The sequence below is a fragment of the Bubalus bubalis genome, chromosome 12, assembly GCF_019923935.1.
Source record: "Bubalus bubalis isolate 160015118507 breed Murrah chromosome 12, NDDB_SH_1, whole genome shotgun sequence".
Classification (NCBI taxonomy): domain Eukaryota; kingdom Metazoa; phylum Chordata; class Mammalia; order Artiodactyla; family Bovidae; genus Bubalus; species Bubalus bubalis.
The window spans coordinates 106,021,305-106,039,006 of NC_059168.1; the positions used below are offsets into that span (position 1 = coordinate 106,021,305).

General features: G+C 53.9%; 1 protein-coding gene across 10 annotated transcripts in view; it reads left to right on the top strand.

Annotated features, from left to right (window-relative positions):
- Positions 1 to 17,702, top strand: part of EHMT1 (euchromatic histone lysine methyltransferase 1) — a 111,465-nt gene that overhangs the window by 46,323 nt on the left and 47,440 nt on the right. For 6 of the 10 annotated variants that reach the window (XM_025262083.2, XM_044926590.1, XM_025262089.2 and 3 more), the window contains exons 2-6: positions 16 to 79; positions 4,343 to 4,899; positions 12,660 to 12,840; positions 15,567 to 15,724; positions 15,844 to 16,032. In XM_025262083.2, coding sequence (XP_025117868.1) covers positions 16 to 79; positions 4,343 to 4,899; positions 12,660 to 12,840; positions 15,567 to 15,724; positions 15,844 to 16,032 — 1,149 coding nt within the window. The remainder of the gene's footprint in view (positions 1 to 15; positions 80 to 4,342; positions 4,900 to 12,659; positions 12,841 to 15,566; positions 15,725 to 15,843; positions 16,033 to 17,702) is intronic. The other 4 variants (XM_044926592.1, XM_044926591.1, XM_025262084.2 and 1 more) reach the window with 3 other exon arrangements.

The following is a 17,702-nucleotide window of genomic DNA, read 5'->3' on the forward strand; positions in this document are numbered from 1 at the left end:
GCTTCTCTTCCGCAGGCGGTTCCGGCGAAGGGGGAGACCAAGCAGGACTGCGGCCTGGGAGCCGAGCTGCCGAGCGAAGGTAAGGGTGCCGGGGCTGCGGGCCTGCAGGGCGGTCCCGTGAGCGGGGCCCCGGGCTCCCGGCCCGCTGGGAGGCAGAGGTCCTGGTCCCCAGGGCGCCGGGGCCAGCTGGGGCGGCTGCACGAGGTGTCTGGGCTTGGAAGCCCCCCGAGTTGCCCGGCGGTGGAGGGAGGCTGGTGAGGGCCTGGTGCCCAGGGAGCCTCTGGCTGCCCTGCGTGGGGCCGCGCTGGGAACGACCGTGGGAGGTGAGCCCACTGTCCCACCCGAGCCTGCCGGTGGCCCTCCTGAGAGCAGCATCCTGGCTGGATGGCACCACCCGGGGCCCGCTGCACTCCTGCCCCACGCATCTGCCCGCCTCTCAGCTGGGGATGAGACCAGGTGGGGGCCGAGGTCAGCCAAGCTTGCGGCTGTAGACGCCCAGCCGGGTCCTGGCCTCTGAGGGCACGCAGATGCCGGGTCGAGCCTGCTGCGTGTGGGCAGCCGCTCCGCCAGGTGCAGGCTGGGCCATCTTGGCAGACGAGCAGGGAGACGGGGGCCCGGGCGCTTGGTCCGGTGACTGAGCCTCCCAGGATGAGGCCTCAGGTGGCCTGCTGGCGGGGACGCCTCATGCCCCAGGCTGGTGGCCATGTTCATGTGTGTCCTGAGCTGTGATGGGAACTCCGATGGCCCCGCTCCCACCTGGGCAGCGTCTCTGTCAGCTTTCACATCCATGGGGTCCTCTTTTGTGACCACGCGTGCACGCCTGAGGGTGCCTGTTGGGGATGCAGAGTGTGGGCCCTGGGCCGGGGCTGGCGGCAGGCAGCCTCACGCTGGGATGAAGGACCCGGGGCACAGGCCACAGGGCGGGGTCGTGGGGGCGGTGGCACGTGATCGAAGCGCATCCGATCTCAGGAGAGCCTCTGGGGCTGGTTGGGGGTTTGAGGGGCCTTGCTGCCCAAGACTCTTCTGGAGCCCCACCCCTTCCCAGGTCAGAAGCCCGTCCTGGGGGCCAGCTCGTGTCTGCCTTCGGTCCCAGGTGCCTGGCTTGCGCTGATGGATGGACGTCCGTGGCCCTGCCTTGCTTACTGCCTCACTCGTGCCTAGGGGTGCAGCCCAGAGCCCCTCTCTGCTGTCCCTGGCCACTCACACACTGTCCTGCTGCCCCTCTGCTCCCGTGCGGGACCCCTGGAGCCCCGCCTCAGTGCTCTCCTCCGGTGCTGTGCTTTCCACTCCCTGGCATGCTGCCGTTCACGGGCTCCTCCCCTCGTTCCACCCTCCTAGGCCTTCTCATAAAGAGCTTGAGGGTGAGTGCTGCCAGGTGCGGGGCTCCTCCACACGCGTGGCCCCTGAGCCCAGCCCTGGGCCCCTCCCAGGAGCCTCCAGACTGGTTGCCGAGGTGGCTGCCCCGCGCCCATCCCACAGCGCCAGCTCATGGGCCCCATCTTTCTGCTCAGAGTCGTCTGGGTTTGGTGTGTCTCCCTGCTGACTGCTGACACTGAGCATTTCTTTGTGTGCTTCTTAGCCTTCTGTATATCTTCTTGGCAGAAATGTCAATTCAGATCCTTTGCCCATAAAATTGGTTATTGATTTTTTAAAATTTATTTTTTAATTGAAGAATAATTGCTTTACAGAATGTTGTTGTTTTCTGTCAAACTTCAACACGCATCAGCCATAGATATACATATATCCCCTCCCTCTTGAACCTGCCTCCCATCTCCCTCCCCACCCCACCCCTCTAGGTTGATACAAAGCCCCTGTTTGAGTTCCCTGAGACATACAGCAAATTCCCGTTGGCTGTCTATTTTATATATGGTAATGTAAGTTTCCATTCCCTTGTAGCTCAGTCAGTAAAGAATCTGCGTGCAGTGTAGAAGACCTGGGTTTGAACCCTGGGTTGGGAAGATCCCCTGGAGAAGGAAATGGCAACCCACTCCAGTATCCTTGCCTGGAAAATCTCATGGACAGTGGAGCCTGGTGGGCTGCAGTCCATGGGGTTGCAAAGAGTCGAGCACGACTGAGCGACTAACACTAATACTTAATGTAAGTTTCCACGTTACTCTTTCCATTCATCTCACCTCTCCCCCCCTCCCCATGTCCGTAAGTCTGTTCTCTATGTCTGTTTCTCCATTGCTGCCCTGTAAATAAATTCTTTAGTACCATTTTTCTAGATTCCGTATATATGTGTTAGAATTTCTTTTTCTGATGTAACTTCACTCTAGGTCCATCCACCTCATTAGGCCTGACTCAAGAGTGTTCCTTTTCATGGCTGAGGAATACTCCATTGTGTATCTGTACCGCAACTTCTGTATCCACTCCTCTGTCGATGGACATCTAGGTTGCTTCCATGTTCCAGCTGTTGTAAATAGTGCTGCAATGAACAGTGGGATACATGTGTCTTTATCAGTTTTGGTTTCCTCAGGGTACATGATTAGGAGTGGGGTTGCTGGGTCATATGGTGGGTTATTGATTTTTATTGATGAATTGTCAGAGGTTTTTCAAAATACATTTAAAGTACAAGTTCCTTATCAAATGCATGATTTGCAAATACTGCCTTCCAATCTGTACTTTGGCCACCTGATGCGCAGAGGATAAAATGGTTAGATAGCATCATCAGCTCAGTGGGCGTGCGTTTGAGCAAACTCTGGGAGATAGTAAAGGACAGGGGAGCCTGGTATGCTGTAGTCCATGGGGTCGCAAAGAGTCAGACACGACTTAGCGACTGAACAACAACAACAGTCTATAGGTTGTCTTTTCACTTTCTTGACTGTGTTCTTGGAAGCACAAAATAAAGTCCAGTTTATCTGTTTTTCTTGAGTTGCTTATGCTTTTGTTATAGCATCTAAAAAACCATTGCTTAATAGAAAGTCATAAAGATTTATGCCTATGTTTTCATTTTATAGTTAGATCTTGGATATCTTTTCAGTTAATTTTTGTATATGGTGTGAGTCAAGGGTCCAACTTCCTTCTTTAAGTTACTTGCCCTGTGCATTTTAGAATAAGGTTATGGAGTTCCTCAATATACTGATTGGAGCTCCAGTTAGGGCATCATTGGACCCAGAGAGTTAATTTGAGGTGACACGCATCTTTGTATCTTTGCCATCTCCATAGAGGCTTTGCATGATCTCGGTTAAATTTTATATCCTATTTTATAGTTTTCTGCTTTTGTGAATACCATCTTATTTTTTCTCATGTTTTCTTCCCCAAAGTTAAGGCTGGCGTAGAAAAATGTCCTTGTTATTTGCACTTGATTTCACGTCTGGCAGCCTCTCTGCACCCCTGATTGATGTGCCTCTGCGCCCCAGGTGTGCGGGAGAGCTCGCCCCTTGTTGCCAGGCCTCTCATTTCATCTCTACTCCTGTGGGGCCTCCTGGGACCTCACTCTTGTGTGAACCTTAGTGGTGTTAATAGATGAGATGTCCTGACGTTGTTTCTGACCCTACATGGAATTCATGTAACGTTTCTGAGTAAGTACACTTTTGCATAGATTGGCACACGGGCCTCTCCAAGCTGAGAAGGTTTCTCACCTATTCTGTTCTGCTGAGGATTTTAAAAAATTAATAGCCATTTATCGATTGAGATCGTACTTGCTGCGCTTAGGTTTCTGTGCTCAGGCTATAGTCGTGAAGGCGGGCCTCGCCCCGGGGCCCAGTGCTGCCGTGACGGAGCTGTGGGGGTGCCGTGCTATTACCCGGGGACTGGGCTGGTGCATGGTGGGCTCCTGGACATGACCACTGTCCCCTGCACCCAGTGCTGTAACCGTGGGCTTTCTCCTGCGGTGGCAAGTGTGTTTCTTTGTTTATCAAGTTGTGGAGGAGAGGAGCTTCAGAGACCAGAGGTTTGTTAAGCTCCTGACTGACAGACTGAACGCATCCTGTTTTCTTTACGTCTGTTCTTGGGCAGCTGCTCCGGAGACCTTGTTTTCTGTCTGAATCCTCCCCAGTTTTGTTTTCTAGCAGTGACTTTGTTCCTGGAGGATACTAAATCTGTGTCATGTGTTTGAAGCCTTTTAAGAAGTAATTCACAGACAATTGGATGTTTGTTTCAAGGACCACGGCCCCACCCACTCCTCAGCTGGGGCTCAGGGCAGACTGCCCTCCCTCCCGGGGACAGGTTGTCCGCCACTTCATCAAGTCACTGTTGAGACAGTGACTGTGATGTGCTTTGTATTTAGCCCATCTGAAGTCAGATGTTTGTCATGAAGTAAAGACAGTTTCCTGTGAGCATAGCAGTGGGACTCTGTTGGGGTCGCAGGTGGGCACCCCTGACTCTTGTTCTCTTTCTGCAGGGTCACCCATGGCTGCTGATGACGGCTCAGCGGAACAGCAGGGAGGGGAGGCCCTGGTGGCTGCAGACGGGGAGACCAACGGGTCCTGTGACCAGAGCGATGCCAGTGGCCACGCGGCTGCTGTGAAGCACCCTCAGGAGAGCACACGAGGCAGCCCTCAGGAAGGGGCCGGCCCGGGGGCCCGGATAGCGGAAAATGGGATTTTGGACAGAGACCCCGAGGTGGGGAAGCAGAACCACATCCGCTCTGATGGCTTCCCCCAGAATCCTGTCATTGGGAGCAACGGCTACTTCCTTGGCAAGGCCCCCTTGTCTGAGCCACCACTGCGGGTGGCCAGCGCCCTGGCTTCCTCCCTGCCTGGCCACGCGGCGAAGACCCTCCCTGGCGGGGCTGGCAAAGGGAGGACTCCCGGTGCTTTTCCCCAGCCGCCGGCTGCTGTGCCAGCCAAGCCTGGGGAGGGCAGCAAGGACACAGAGGACAAGAAGGCCCCGGCCCCGGGCGCCGACGTCAAGGTCCACAGGGCTCGGAAGACCATGCCGAAGTCCATCCCGGGCCTGGTAACGCGTCCCTGTCGGGAGGGCCTCTCCTGTCTGTCTGCTGTTGGTTTCGTGTTTGGACGGCAGGTGGACTTCTCTGCATGGAGGGGAGAGGCCGGAAAGAGGGGGTCATTCGCCAGGGTTGCCAGCTGGGTCCTGGCGGGTGATTGCCAGCCTGTCTTTGAGGCTTCCCTTGGTGTGCCCAGCCCACGGGTTGCTCCTCCCCCTCTTTGGGAGTCACTTTCTTAGGAGGCTTAGCACCCACCCGCTTCATTGGGGAGCAAGCATTGGGGAGGGCAGTTAGGCCTGGAGCTGCTGAGCTGTCTGCTCCCAGGTGTGCAGTTACACCCCGGAGTTTCTTGGGCGTGTCGCCTGCTGGTGCCCGAGGGCCTTCCCTGGGCCCCCGCGGCCTGACGCACACCCGAGGCTGAGGGTTCTGTGGGGTCTCCAGATCAGCTGCCCCAGCACCTTCTCCTGAAACTCCCACCCCTTCCAGCACCTCCTCCCGAGCCCCGCCCTTCCAATACCTCCTCCCGAGCCCCGCCCCCAGTTCCTCCCTGAGCCCCGCCTCTGCAGCAGCTCATTACCCTGTCCATTTCCCTCCTGTGTCCCCAGCGCTTCTGTCTTGCTGGTCCTTTCACGCGTTGATATTTTCCATTTTGACAGGTTTTTTTTTTTTCATATCCAGTGTATATGATTAGATTTTAAGTTAAGAATCTCTGTGTTCTCAGTTACATTTTTGTTTTATCCTTCAAAAGATAGTTACAAATCTTCTGTAGTCTTGGTTGAAACTGCAATTTCTTCACATGGGGTTCTGTTTGGACTGGGCACCTCTTATTCGGGTGATTTTCCTCTGAAATACCTTTCTGCCAGGATTGTGCTCATCTTTGTGCTATGGCTCCCTGTTGCCTGACCCATCCCCTGGGGCCGGAGGTGCTGGGAGCTGGACCACTGCCCATGCAGTGGCTGGCTCTGGCATGGCTTCTGCTTTTTGCAGTACTTTTTGTATGTGCCAAAACTTAAAAAACTTGTAAATAACTATTCACAGGAAGCCACACAGGTGGTGCAGAGAGACCCCATGACCCCTGCCCAGGGCATAGTATCGTGGGTTTATGTGCCCACCTGGCACCACGAGGCCCCCTCTGTGGTCACCCCACCATCCCCATCCTGCATGTCTGTTGAGCATCATTTCAGATGGTCCATAACACGGGATTATGGAACTTGGGACTTTGTTTTCTCACTCTGCACCCCCAACCTTGGCAGGCTGTGTCTGCAGGGCCCTCCTTTGCACGTTGACAAGTTGTGTGTTTTGCAACGCTCGCCCATCCAGGGGTGTTTGGGAGGCCCTCAGTTTTGAGCTGCTCCATCACAGCCTCGCTGCACCTCGTACACGTTGCGTCTGGGCTGCAGCCCTTGCTCTGGGGGTTTCGGGTGTGCTCCCTTGTCAGGTGCTGGCTTGCAGCCAGGCTTCATCCTTGCGCTTCCGAAGACCTACGGTCTTTTTAAGGAAAAGTTGTTCATTTTGATGAAGTTTAACTTATACAGTTCAGTTCAGCTCAGTTGTGTCCAACTATTTATGACCCCCATGGACTGCCTGTCCATCACCAACTCCTGGAGTTCACTCAAACTCATGTCCATTGAGTCAGTGATGCCATCCATCCAACCATCTCATCCTCTGACGTCCCCTTCTCCTCCTCCCTTCAGTCTTTCCCAGCATCAGGGTCTTTTCAGATGAGTCAGCTCTTCGCATCAGGTGGCCAAAGTAGTGGAGTTTCAGCTTCAATATCAGTCTTTCCAATGAACACTTAGGACTGATTTCCTTTAGGATGGACTGGCTGGATCTCCTTGAAGTTCAAGGGACTCTCAAGAGTCTTCTCCAACACCACAGCTCAAACACATAAGTTCTTTGGTGCTCAACTTTCTTTACAGTCCAACTCTCACTGGAAAAACCATAGCCTTGACTAGATGGACATTTCTTTGCTAAGTAATGTCTTTGCTTTTAATATGCTGTCTAGGTTGGTCATAACTTTCCTTCCAAGTAGTAAGCATCTTTCAATTTCATGGTGGTGGTAATTTTGGAGCCCCCCAAAATAAAGTCTGTGACTGTTTCCACTGTTTCCCATCTATTTGCCATGAAGTGATGGGACTGGATGACACGATCTTAGTTTTCTGAATGTTGAGCTTTAAGCCAACTTTGTCACTCTCCTCTTTCACTTTCATCAAGAGGCTCTTTAGTTCTCCTTCACTTTCTGCCATAAGGGTGGTGTCATCTGCATATCTGAGATTACTGATATTTCTCCTGGCAATCTTCATTTCAGCTTGTGCTTCCTCCAGCCCAGCGTTTCTCATGATGTACTCAGCGTATAAGTTAAACAAGCGGGGTGACAATATACAGCCTTGACGTGCTCCTTTTCCTATTTGGAACCAGTCTGTTGTTCCATGTCCAGTTCTAACTGTTGCTTCCTGACCTGCATACAGATTTCTCAAGAGGCAGATCAGGTGGTCTGGTATTCCCATCTCTTTCAGAATTTTCCACAGTTTATTGTGATCCACACAGTCAAAAGCTTTGGCATAGTCAGTAAAGCAGGAATAGAACTTACACAGTATTTTCCTGTTAAGACTGTGCTTTTGGTATCATGCCTAAAAGCTCTTTGGCCAGCCCTAAATCCTGAAGATTTTCTCTAATTTTCATAGTTTTTTAGTTTTATGTGAACTTTAAATATATGTGTGTGTGTTAGTCACTCAACTGTGTCTGACTCTTTGTGACCCCATGGGCTATAGCCTGCCAGGCTCCTGTGTCCATGGGATTCTCCAGGCAAGTATACTGGAGTAGATTGCCATTCCCTTTTCCAGGGGACTCTTCACAACCCAGGGATCGAACCTGGGTCTCCCGAATTGCAGACAGATTGTTTACCAAACTGAGCCACCAGGGAAGCCTTAACTATATGACCTGTTGTGAATTAATTTTTGTATTAGACTTGAGGGTTAAGGTGAAGTTTTATTTATTTGCCTACCATTTTTTGGACCACCATTATCGATTTTAAAATTCTTGTCAGAAAATTTTACGTTATTTCTTTATCTCATTGAAATTACACTTCACTCCACTCCCACTTCTAGAATCCCGCTCTAACATAGTTGATTCCTGAAAGTTTTTTACTGTCACTGTTGTATTCCTCTAGGGAAAAAAAAGCAATTTGGAATTTAATTTCAAGAAATGTCTCTGACCATAACATTTATCTAGGGGTTAACTTTGTTGTGGTGGAGTTGCTATGATGTTATTAGTACACAGTCAGTTGCAATGCTCATCATTCTGTTGGCAATTACTGAGCACACTCAGGCTGTTGCAGGGAAAGGAGAGAGAAGGGTTTTGAGGCCTCAGAAGCTGATTTGCTGAAGGCCATGCTCGCCTTCTTATCACACCGGTAACTCAGTCTGCGTCCCAGACCCCTGCGAGAGGAGGGGACTGGAGATGTGGAGACTGGGGGCCCTCCTGGCTCCCAGACCCAGACCTGGCCTCTCCTGACTGCTGGCTTTTCTGCTCCCCAGACCCTGCTCAGTCATGTTCAATTTTCTTAGGAAAGCATGTTGTATTGAAAATTGAGTTTTGAAAACAAATGTGTTGCATGTTTATGACAAGAAATGTATCTTCCATTAAAAGTTTAAAAATGCAGGGTTTTTCACAGCCGGGTGGCCTCTCATCCCCACGCAAGGCAGAACCAGCTTGCCTCTTGGATGATGGTGTCCACACCATCAGACTCCCCGGCTCAGGGTTACATCAGCCCCTGTTCACGCGAAGGAGGTGAGGGAGGCCCTCGTGTCCCGCGCTGGTACGCTGTGTACACTGGCTCCCTGGCTGACTCATGTTCGCTCTTGGAGGTGCTGTGCGGGCCTGGCTGTCTCCTTGGGTGTCTGTGTCCCTACAGCAGTCTTGGTCTCTGGGTTCAGGAGAGGAAGGTGGGCCAGGTAGGGTGGGTGTTTGCTGCCCCTGGAGGGGGGCCACCGGCCTGTGAGAACTTGCCCTGGGGGCACCTGGCTTGGCCTGGGCGTGGAGTGGGGAGTGGCGAGCAGAGGCTGGGCTGGGGCAGACGCAGTTGTCCGCAGGTATTTTGGTCACAGGTGGCCGTGCGGGCATGTGCAGGTACTGCAGATGTGGGCACGAGTCCTCTCCCCGCGTGGGGGACCGGCCCGGCCCTGGTAAGGGGCACCGCCTGAAAGTCCACCCTAGCTGCTCTGCCTCGGTGGGTTTGCTTGGTCAGAGGATAGAGCCCTATCCAGATGTAGAGTCTTCACTCAAGTTTAGCAGTTCTTAGCTTTACTTTTTAGATATTTCAAAAGGAGCCCTGTGTGGGGCCCCCAGGCAGGTGGGGAACTTTTGGAGGAGCATGCTCCGTCCGGCTGTGAGGAGCCATGGCATGGAGCTGGGTCCCGGGCTGCCCCCAGGCAGGCCTGCCAACCTCTCCTGGATGTTGACTCCAGGAGATGAGGGCACCTTTTTTAAAACACTATTAAAATGCACATAACATATAATTTACCATCGTAGCCATGTTTAAGTGCCCGGCCATCACCCTGTCATCCCAGAGCTTGCTCGTCTCCCCAAACGGACCCTCTGTCCCTGCTAGACTCACTTCCCTCCCCTCCTTTCCTCCAGCTCTGTCTCTGCCCCACCCCCCCCTACACACACACACACCCCCACCCCCACCCACCCCTGTATCTACTCTCTGTCTCCGATTGACAGAATCAGTGCTTGGTCCTTCATACAAGCAAGTTCAAGTTCAGTCACTCAGTCATGTCTGACTCTTTGCAACCCCATGGACTACAGCATGCCAGGCTTCCCTGTCTATCCCCAACTCCCGGAGCTTGCTCAAACTCATGTCCATCGAGTTGGTGATGCCATCCAATCATCTCATCCTCTGTCGTCTCCTCCTCCTCCTGCCTTCAATCTTTCCCAGCATCAGAGTCTTTTCCAATGAGTCAGCTCTTGTTATCAGATGGCCAAAGTATTAAGAGTTTCAGCTTCAGCATCAGTCCTTCCAGTGAATATTCAGGACTGGTTTCCTTTAGGATTGACTGGTTGGATCTCCTTGCAGTCCAAAGCACTCTCAAGAGTCTTCTCCCAACACCACAGTTCAAAAGCATCAGTTCTTTGGCTCTCAGCTTTCTTTATAGTCCAACTCTCACATCCATACATGACTACATGACTACTGGAAAAACCATAGCTTTGACTAGATGGACCTTTGTTGGCAAAGTCATGTCTCTGCTTTTTAATATGCTGTCTAGGTTGGTCATAGGTTTTCTTCCAAGGAGCAAGCGTCTTTTAATTTCATGGCTGTAGTCACCACCTGCAGTGATTTTGGAGCCCGAGAGAAGTCTGTCATTGTTTGTATTGTTTCCCCATCTATTTGCCAGGAAGCGGTGGGACAAAGATCCTTCATACAAGGATCTGTCCTTTTGTGTCTGGCTTATTCCATGCCATACAGGGTCCTCGAGAGTCGTCCACACTAGCTCAGAGCATCCCTCCTTTTCAAGGCTGAGTGATATTCCACTGCACGATCGTCCATGTACACACCACACACACACACTTGGTTTATCCACTCTCCCTTGTCGGGCACTTGGGCTGCCTCCTCCCTCACCTGCTGTGAACCCACTTGTACAAAGAGCTCTTCTGGCCTCTGCTTTTGGTTCTTGAGAGTGTGCGCCCAGAAGTGGGATCGCAGGATTGTGTGGTAGTTCTGTTCCCTCTGGAGAAACCGCCATGCTGCTCTCCGTGGCGTCTGCGCGCTGGAGGCAGAGTGCGCAGAGGTCCTTGCCAGCACGTGGTGTTCTCTGTCGTTCGGTAGCACCCATCCCAGGAGTGCGAGGTGGTCCTACTGCAGTTCTGAGTTGTTTTCCTGATGGTCAGTGATACTGAGCGTCGTTTCATCTGCTTTTTGGCCCTGTGTGTGTCTTCTTTGGAGAAATCTCTGTTCACGTGCTTTGCCTGTTTTTAAATTGAGTTCTTTGTTGGGATGTAGAGTTATTATATATTCTAGATGTGAATCCTCTATCAGATACATGCTTCGGAAATGTTTTCTCCCTTTCTGTAGGTTGCCTTTTCATTTTGTTGGTTGTCTGTTGAGGCACAGAAATTAAAAAAGTCTTAATTGAAGTATAATTGACTTACAGTTATTATATTAGTTTCAAGTGTACAGCATAGTGATTAAATATTTTTATATATTACAAAATGATCACCAGGGTAAGTCTAGTTACAGTCAGTCACCATGCAGTTATTGTACAGTATTGTTGACTGTATTCTGCATGCTGTGTATTACGCCTCCATGGTTCACCTGTTATGTAACTGGAGGTTTGTACCTCGTCATCCCCTTCACGTGTCTTGTCTGTCCTCCCCCATCCCTCCCCTCTGTTTATTCTCTGCATCTATGCGTCTGTTTCTGTTTTGTTGTTTGTTCATTGTTTTTGTTTTTTAGATTCTACATGTAAGTGAAGTCATGGTACTGGTCTTTTTCCCTTCTTTCACTTAGTGCCTCTGGATGCAGAAGTGTTGTCAGTATTGTGACTGACAGCGAGGTTTCATCCTCCTTTACGGCCAGGTGCAGCGCCTGTGTGTGCTGAGCCCGTGTCCTCAGCCGTGCGTCTGCTGGCGGCGCCTGGGCTGCCGTAAATAGCGCTGCAGTGAGCGTGTGGTGCATTTACCTTCGTGAACTGTTGTTTTTGGGTTTTTTTGGATAAATACCCGGGAGTGGAATTTCTGGATCATACAGTAGTTCTGTTTTTAAGTTTTTGAGGAATCCCCATACTGTTTGCACCAGTCGGCGTTCCCGTCGATGGGCGCTAGGGTTCCATTTTCTACACGTCCTCTCCAGCATGTATGAGTTGCCGTCTTTTGATAATGGCCATTCTGACAGACAGGAGGGGCTATCTCATTGTAGTTTTGATCTGTAAGAAATTTCTGTTTTTAATAGAGTCTAATTCATCTTTTTTTTCTTTTATTGCCTGTGCCCTTGTAATATCGAAGGGGTCGTCACCAAGTCCAGTGTTGTGATGCCCCCACTTTGTTTTTCCCACACGTTTGCTCGCTGAGGCCTCTGATGCGCTGAGCTCACCTCTGCCAATGGTGTCAGGCGAGGGTCCTCCTGCGTCCGCCCTGTGCAGGCGGCTGCGCCGTTTCCCAGCCCTGTATGTTGAGGGAGAGCGCCTGCTGCGTGTGCAGGTGCGTGCGGTGCAGCCGCGCCGGGCCGAGGGCGCGCCTCCGAAGGCTGTTGGCGACTCGGGGAGCGTGCGGTGGGGGCGCGTGAGTGGCGTCTGGAGCGAAGGTGGGGCTGCCGGTCGGTGCCGGCGTTGACCTCGTCGCCCGGGAAGGCTGAGGCCAGGACACCGAGCAAGTGGGTAAAACTCAGCAAAAGAATCTTAAAGACGTGGCGTGGTGATGCCGTGGTGTGAAACCCGCTGGGGGTGCCCCGAGTGGAAGGCGCTTCCTCAGAGCTTCCTGGGTGTCTCTCGCGAGTCACACGCGGCACCCGAGCCACAGGCTGGCCAGCTCCCTGCCGCTTCCCCTCGAGGCGCAGACCCTGCTCTCCCCCGCGCCGCCACCGCGCTCCTCCTCGGCCCGCCCGTCCTCGGGGCTGGGGGACGGGGCAGCTGGTTCTGTGCCGCCGGTGCGTCTGCCGGTTGTGAGTCAGTGTCGGCTGAGTGTTGGGGCCGCCTGTGTGTCTTGTCGGTTGCGTGTCTGTCGGTTGTGAGTCAGGGCCGCCTGTGTGTCATTGTCGGCTGTCTCTGTTTTGAAGCACGCGGCGAGTAAGGACCCCAGGGAAGGCCGGGACGCCCGCGACCACGAGGAGCCGAAGGAGGAGCTGAGCAGGGGCGCCTCGGAGTTCGCACGCCAGCAGCTTTCACCCCCCTTCCCGTCCCTTCACCAGTCGCTACCTCAGAACCAATGCTACGTGGCCACCGCGAAGGCCCAGACAGGTAAAAGGGGCCCGCCGTGCTCCAGGGTGTCCGCCGGCTCCGCCCTCGCCCCGCCCGTGTCACTGCCTCTGCTGGCCTCCAGCTCCCAGACGAAGGTCGCTTTCAGTCTGATGGTCCGCGGCCGTGGTTCGGTGGGGTGGGCGCTCTAGGTCTGGGGTGGCGGTCAGTTCAGGGGCTGAGTGCCGGGGCCTGGCGCGTGGGACGGCCCCTCCTGCGTCGGAGGGGGGCACGCCAGGTCCCCGGCGGGCCTTTCTGGAGAGGGGGTGGCTCCTGGGGGGCTGTGGGGGGAGAGCTGTGGAGCCCGCTCCCTAGGAAGTCTGGATTTCTCGGGACAGATGGGCTCTCCGCCAGGCCCTGGGTTCGCGGGCGAGGGGGGACTCAAGACTGCGAGAGGCCCCTGGTGCGGGATGGGGGCGTTCTCTTGTTGCCTGTCAGGAGTTTGATTTCAGACCCGAGTCTCTGTGGAGGACCCCCCGTTCCACCACGGGCGCAGTCACCCAGCGAGGGGCACTCGCCTCTGCCCGTCTTGGCGGTTGCAGACCTGGGCCCCTGGGTGTGTGCTTGCCACGCGTGGCACCCTCTCACGTGTCGCCTGGGAGGTGCTTCTGGCCAGGCGTTTCCTGCTGTCCCCTGGAGCGTGTGGTCAGTCTGGAGCGCCCCTGGGGTCTCAGCTGTCTTCTGGACCGCCCCCGAGGCCCATGTCCTCGCTGTGTCCCCCGGGGGCTGGGGACCCCCAGGTCACTGTCCTGTGTGTCTAGGGAGGTGGGGCCTAAAGGACTGTGTGGTCCGCTCCTCCCGCTTGGCAGCGTGGGTGTCTGGGGACATCCGCCGGGACTGACCGCCAGGGTGGCTTCCCCTCCGTCGTCCCCTCCCGCCTTCACTTGGTGCTTCTGCTGCAGTGAAGCGCTTCCCTCTCCAGCTGTGCCTCTGTCTGAGCTCGTGGGCCGTCCTGTGTGTCTCCCGTCCATCACCGTTATGCCTGCGTTGTCCCGGGTCTGCCTTTTAGGCTGGCTCCTGAGTCCTCCAACATGAGCCCCTCGCTTCTGAGGACTCCCTGCCTTCTCCAGGTGGACCTGTCACGTGTTGTCCTTCCTGGTCCTGGGCCCAGCCTTGTCTCCAGGGAGCTCATGTTCTGTTTGTTGAAATGCAGTGGTTGGTTAGAAAACAGGGTCAGTCTGTCTTCCCACCATTCCTTGGTACTATTGTTAAATAATAATAGAGTCTCAGCCAGACAGACTGGCAGCTCTCTGTGAAACGGCCCCCGTGTGTGTGTAGGGCTCGGCGACAATGTCAGGAGCTGGTGCTTCTGTTGAAAAGTTAAGATCGGGAACTTCCTCGTGGTCCAGTGGGTAGGATTTGATGGTTTCACTGCTGAGGGCGCGGGTTCAATCCCTGGTCAGGGAAGTATGATCCTGCAAGCCCATTGGTGCTGCGGGGGAGGGGGAGAGCGGTAGGGGTGGGACAAGTTCAGATTGTTTTCGTTTGATCTCTGTCATTTCCTCATCTGTTCAGGACAAGTTCTCTAAGCAGAAACACTTAGACTGTAGTGGTTTCCCACGGGAGTCCTTCCTGCCTTCTCTGCAGGCTGAAGATGGGGCCCCACAGGCTTGGGATTGCGAATGTGTCCTGGTGCCCAGACCCTCCTGCAGCCTGTGGCCCTGCTCCTCGGGGGGCGCAGGTCTCCCCTGCTCTTCCCGTGGCCTTTCTGCCGCGTGGCCCTGGCTGATTGTGACGGCACCTGTGTGGCCTGGGAGCGCGCGGCCTCTGTCCACCTGGTCCTTCAAACCCGCCTCCCCTCCTTCCTCTGTGCCGCCTCCCCTCCTTCCTCTGTGCCGCCTCCTGTCCGTGTTAGACTTGTCTCGGGACACTCACGATTTCACGTCATCCCTTCTTGTTCCCACTTTAAGTCACGGTGGTGCGAACCCTGGAGGGCCTGTGCGTGCCATTCAGCCTCAGCACAGGCTGGGCAAACTCCAGATTTGCACGAAGTGCACAACCCGCCTGCCTCCCAAGATCGCCGGGAGGCCTGCTTGGGGCTCGCCTGTGCCCGTCCCGCGTGTGGGTGGCATCGTATCTCTGCGTGCTCCCCTGCAGGCCCACATGCCGATGGCTCTCGTGTCCTGGCGCCCATGTGCACAGCCGTCTGTTTCTCCAGTGTCCCCTTCCCGTGTTTCATAGAACTTAAACATAAGGCATTTCTCTCAGTCCTTTGGAGGAGTTCCTCCATGTGAAAGCAATGGTTTTCAGATTTTTTTAGAAAACAATTCTTGAAACTTCTTACAAAAGAAAACATCGTAGGAACCCTCATTCCAAAGCAGGGAACCTGGGGCTGCCTTGCCCAGAACAGCGTCAGTGGCCACAAGCCCTCCCTGCCCCGGCTTGGTCCCGCAACCACTGCACTTGCCTGGAATCCCTGCTCCCAGACCGCCCGCCTGCCCTCGTGTGCAGGGCCAGGGTGCTGAGCAGTCGTGGGGTTCTGGCCGAGGACGGAGGGTCCTGGTGACCACAGCCTGTCCGGCACTGCCAGCTCGCGTGTGCCCTCTGCACAGCTTGGTGTTTCCTTGTGAACAGATTGCATGGTCCATGGTGGGTTTTCTGCTTTCTCTGTGCAACTTACGACACTTGTGGGTGCTGTTGGTACTTTGGTGATCAGCCTGCCTTTAAAAACATTTGAATGGCATTTCTTTTCTTCTCTTGTCCCCTTTTGACTTTTTTTTTCTTTTTAGCTTGCTTGCCTTTTGTTTTAGCAGCTGCAGTATCTCGGAAGAAAAAGCGAAGAATGGGAACCTATAGCCTGGTTCCTAAGAAAAAGACCAAAGTGTTAAAGCAGAGGACGGTGATTGAGATGTTTAAGAGCATAACTCATTCCACGGGGGGTTCCAAGGTAAGGGGTGTGCCCGGCTGTGGGGGGCCCTACGCCTCTCTGCTCTGCTCCAGGGCGGCCCCTGCCATGCCCACTGGGAGGAGTCAGGGGGTCCCGATGCTGCGTCTGCCCTCTTCCAGGGTGAGAAGGATCTGAGTGATGGCTCCCTCCATGTGAACGGTGAGAGCCTGGATCTGGACTCGGAGGAGGATGACTCGGAGGAGCTGGACGAGGATGAGGACCAGGGCGGCCCGCCAGCAGCTGCGTTCCCCACTGAGGATGGCAGGGCCTCCAAGGATGGCATGTTGGCACCTGACCGCAGCCAGAAGGTGGGTGGCATGTACACCTGACCTCAGTCCCGGGTGAGGGGCTGGAGGACGTCTGTACTTTTGGGCCCTAAGAAAGCCCTGCTGGCTTCTGGCTGCGGTTCTTGGGTTTCGTCTCTCTTGGGTCTTTGGACCGTCTGTTTTCATCAGAGCAGTGCTTGTCTTTCTGGGCAGTGCTCCCTGGAGTAAACGTCTTGTCTCTAGGCACTGGAGTAACGGGAACAGCGTCGTAAAGAGCTGCTCTGCCAGCTATGCTGACCCAGTGCCTGTGTAGCCTGCCCTTGGCCCTGGCTTGGTGTCCTGGGCTCCTGCCCCGGGTGCGGTCTTCCTGCAGGCCAGGACTCCGTTCTCCCGGAGGGGCGAGTGCCCAGCTGTGAAGGCCTGTGGGGCGGTTAAGTGTGCGGGAGTGCTTGACAAGCTCGGGTGTGCCGTGTGGTGGTCCTGGCGGTGCACCGTCTGGGGCGGTGTGAGGGTCCCCACAGGGGCAGCGGGAGCAGACCTGGGCAGAGCGGCTCTTGGTGTTCGGGCCTTCTAGCTGGGGGACGGATGAATTGGAGGAGGAGCAGCAGCCGTGGCTGACAGTCAGCCAGATGCAGAGCCGTGGTTTTCCCGTCACCGCTGTGTGTCAGATCCGTCTGAGGAAACCCTGGGCCATCTTTGCGTGAAACAGACGCCATATCTGACGAGTTACTCTGAACTAAGGGTGGGCAGAGATGATGTGGTGAGTTTCTTGCAGCAGTGACTTTTTGGAAGTGTATGATTTTGTTGATTAGCCTTTTGCACTTTGCAGTAGCCCCGTGGGTATAGATTTTGATGTGTGAAAAGGATTTTCTTCCAGCCTCTGGAGTTCGGGAGTGTCTTATTGTTCAGACACTCAGTCGTATCTGGTTCTGTGCAACCTCATGGACTGCTGCAAGCCAGGCTCTTCTGTCCTCCACTGTCTCCCCGAGTTTGTTCACATTCATGTCTGTGGAGTCGACGGTGCCATCTCATCCTCTGTCGCCCACTTCTCGTGTTGCCCTCAGAATTCCCCAGCATCAGGGTCTTTTCCCGTGTGTCGGCTCTTCGCATCAGGTGGCCAAAGTACTGGAGCTTTAGCTTCAGCATCAGTCGTTCCAATGCATATTTGGGATTGATTTCCTTTAGGACTGACTGATCTCCTTGCAGTCCAAGGGACTCTCAAGAGTCTTCTCCAGCACCACAGTTCAAAAGCATCAATTCTTCAGCGCTCAGCCGTCTTTATGGTCCAACGCTCACATCCATACATGACTACAGGAAAAACCATACCTTTGACTTTATGGACCTTGGTCAGCAAAGTGATATCTCTGCTTTTTAATACTCAGTCTATATTTGTTATAGCTTTTCTTCCAAGGAGTAAGCGTCTTTTAATTTCATGGCTGCATTCACCATCCACAGTGATTTGGGAGTTCAAGACAATAAAGTCTGCCACTGTTTCCACTTTTCCCCATCTATTTTCTGTGAAGTGATGGGATCAGATGCCGTGATCTTAGTTTTAAACCAGTGTTTTTAGTCTCCTCTTTTACCCTCATGAAGAGACTCTTTAGATCCTCTTTGCTTTCTGCCATTTGAGTGGTATCATCTGCATATCTGAGGTTGTTGATATTTCTCCCAGCATTCTTGATTCTAGCTTGTGAGTCATCTAGCCAAGCATG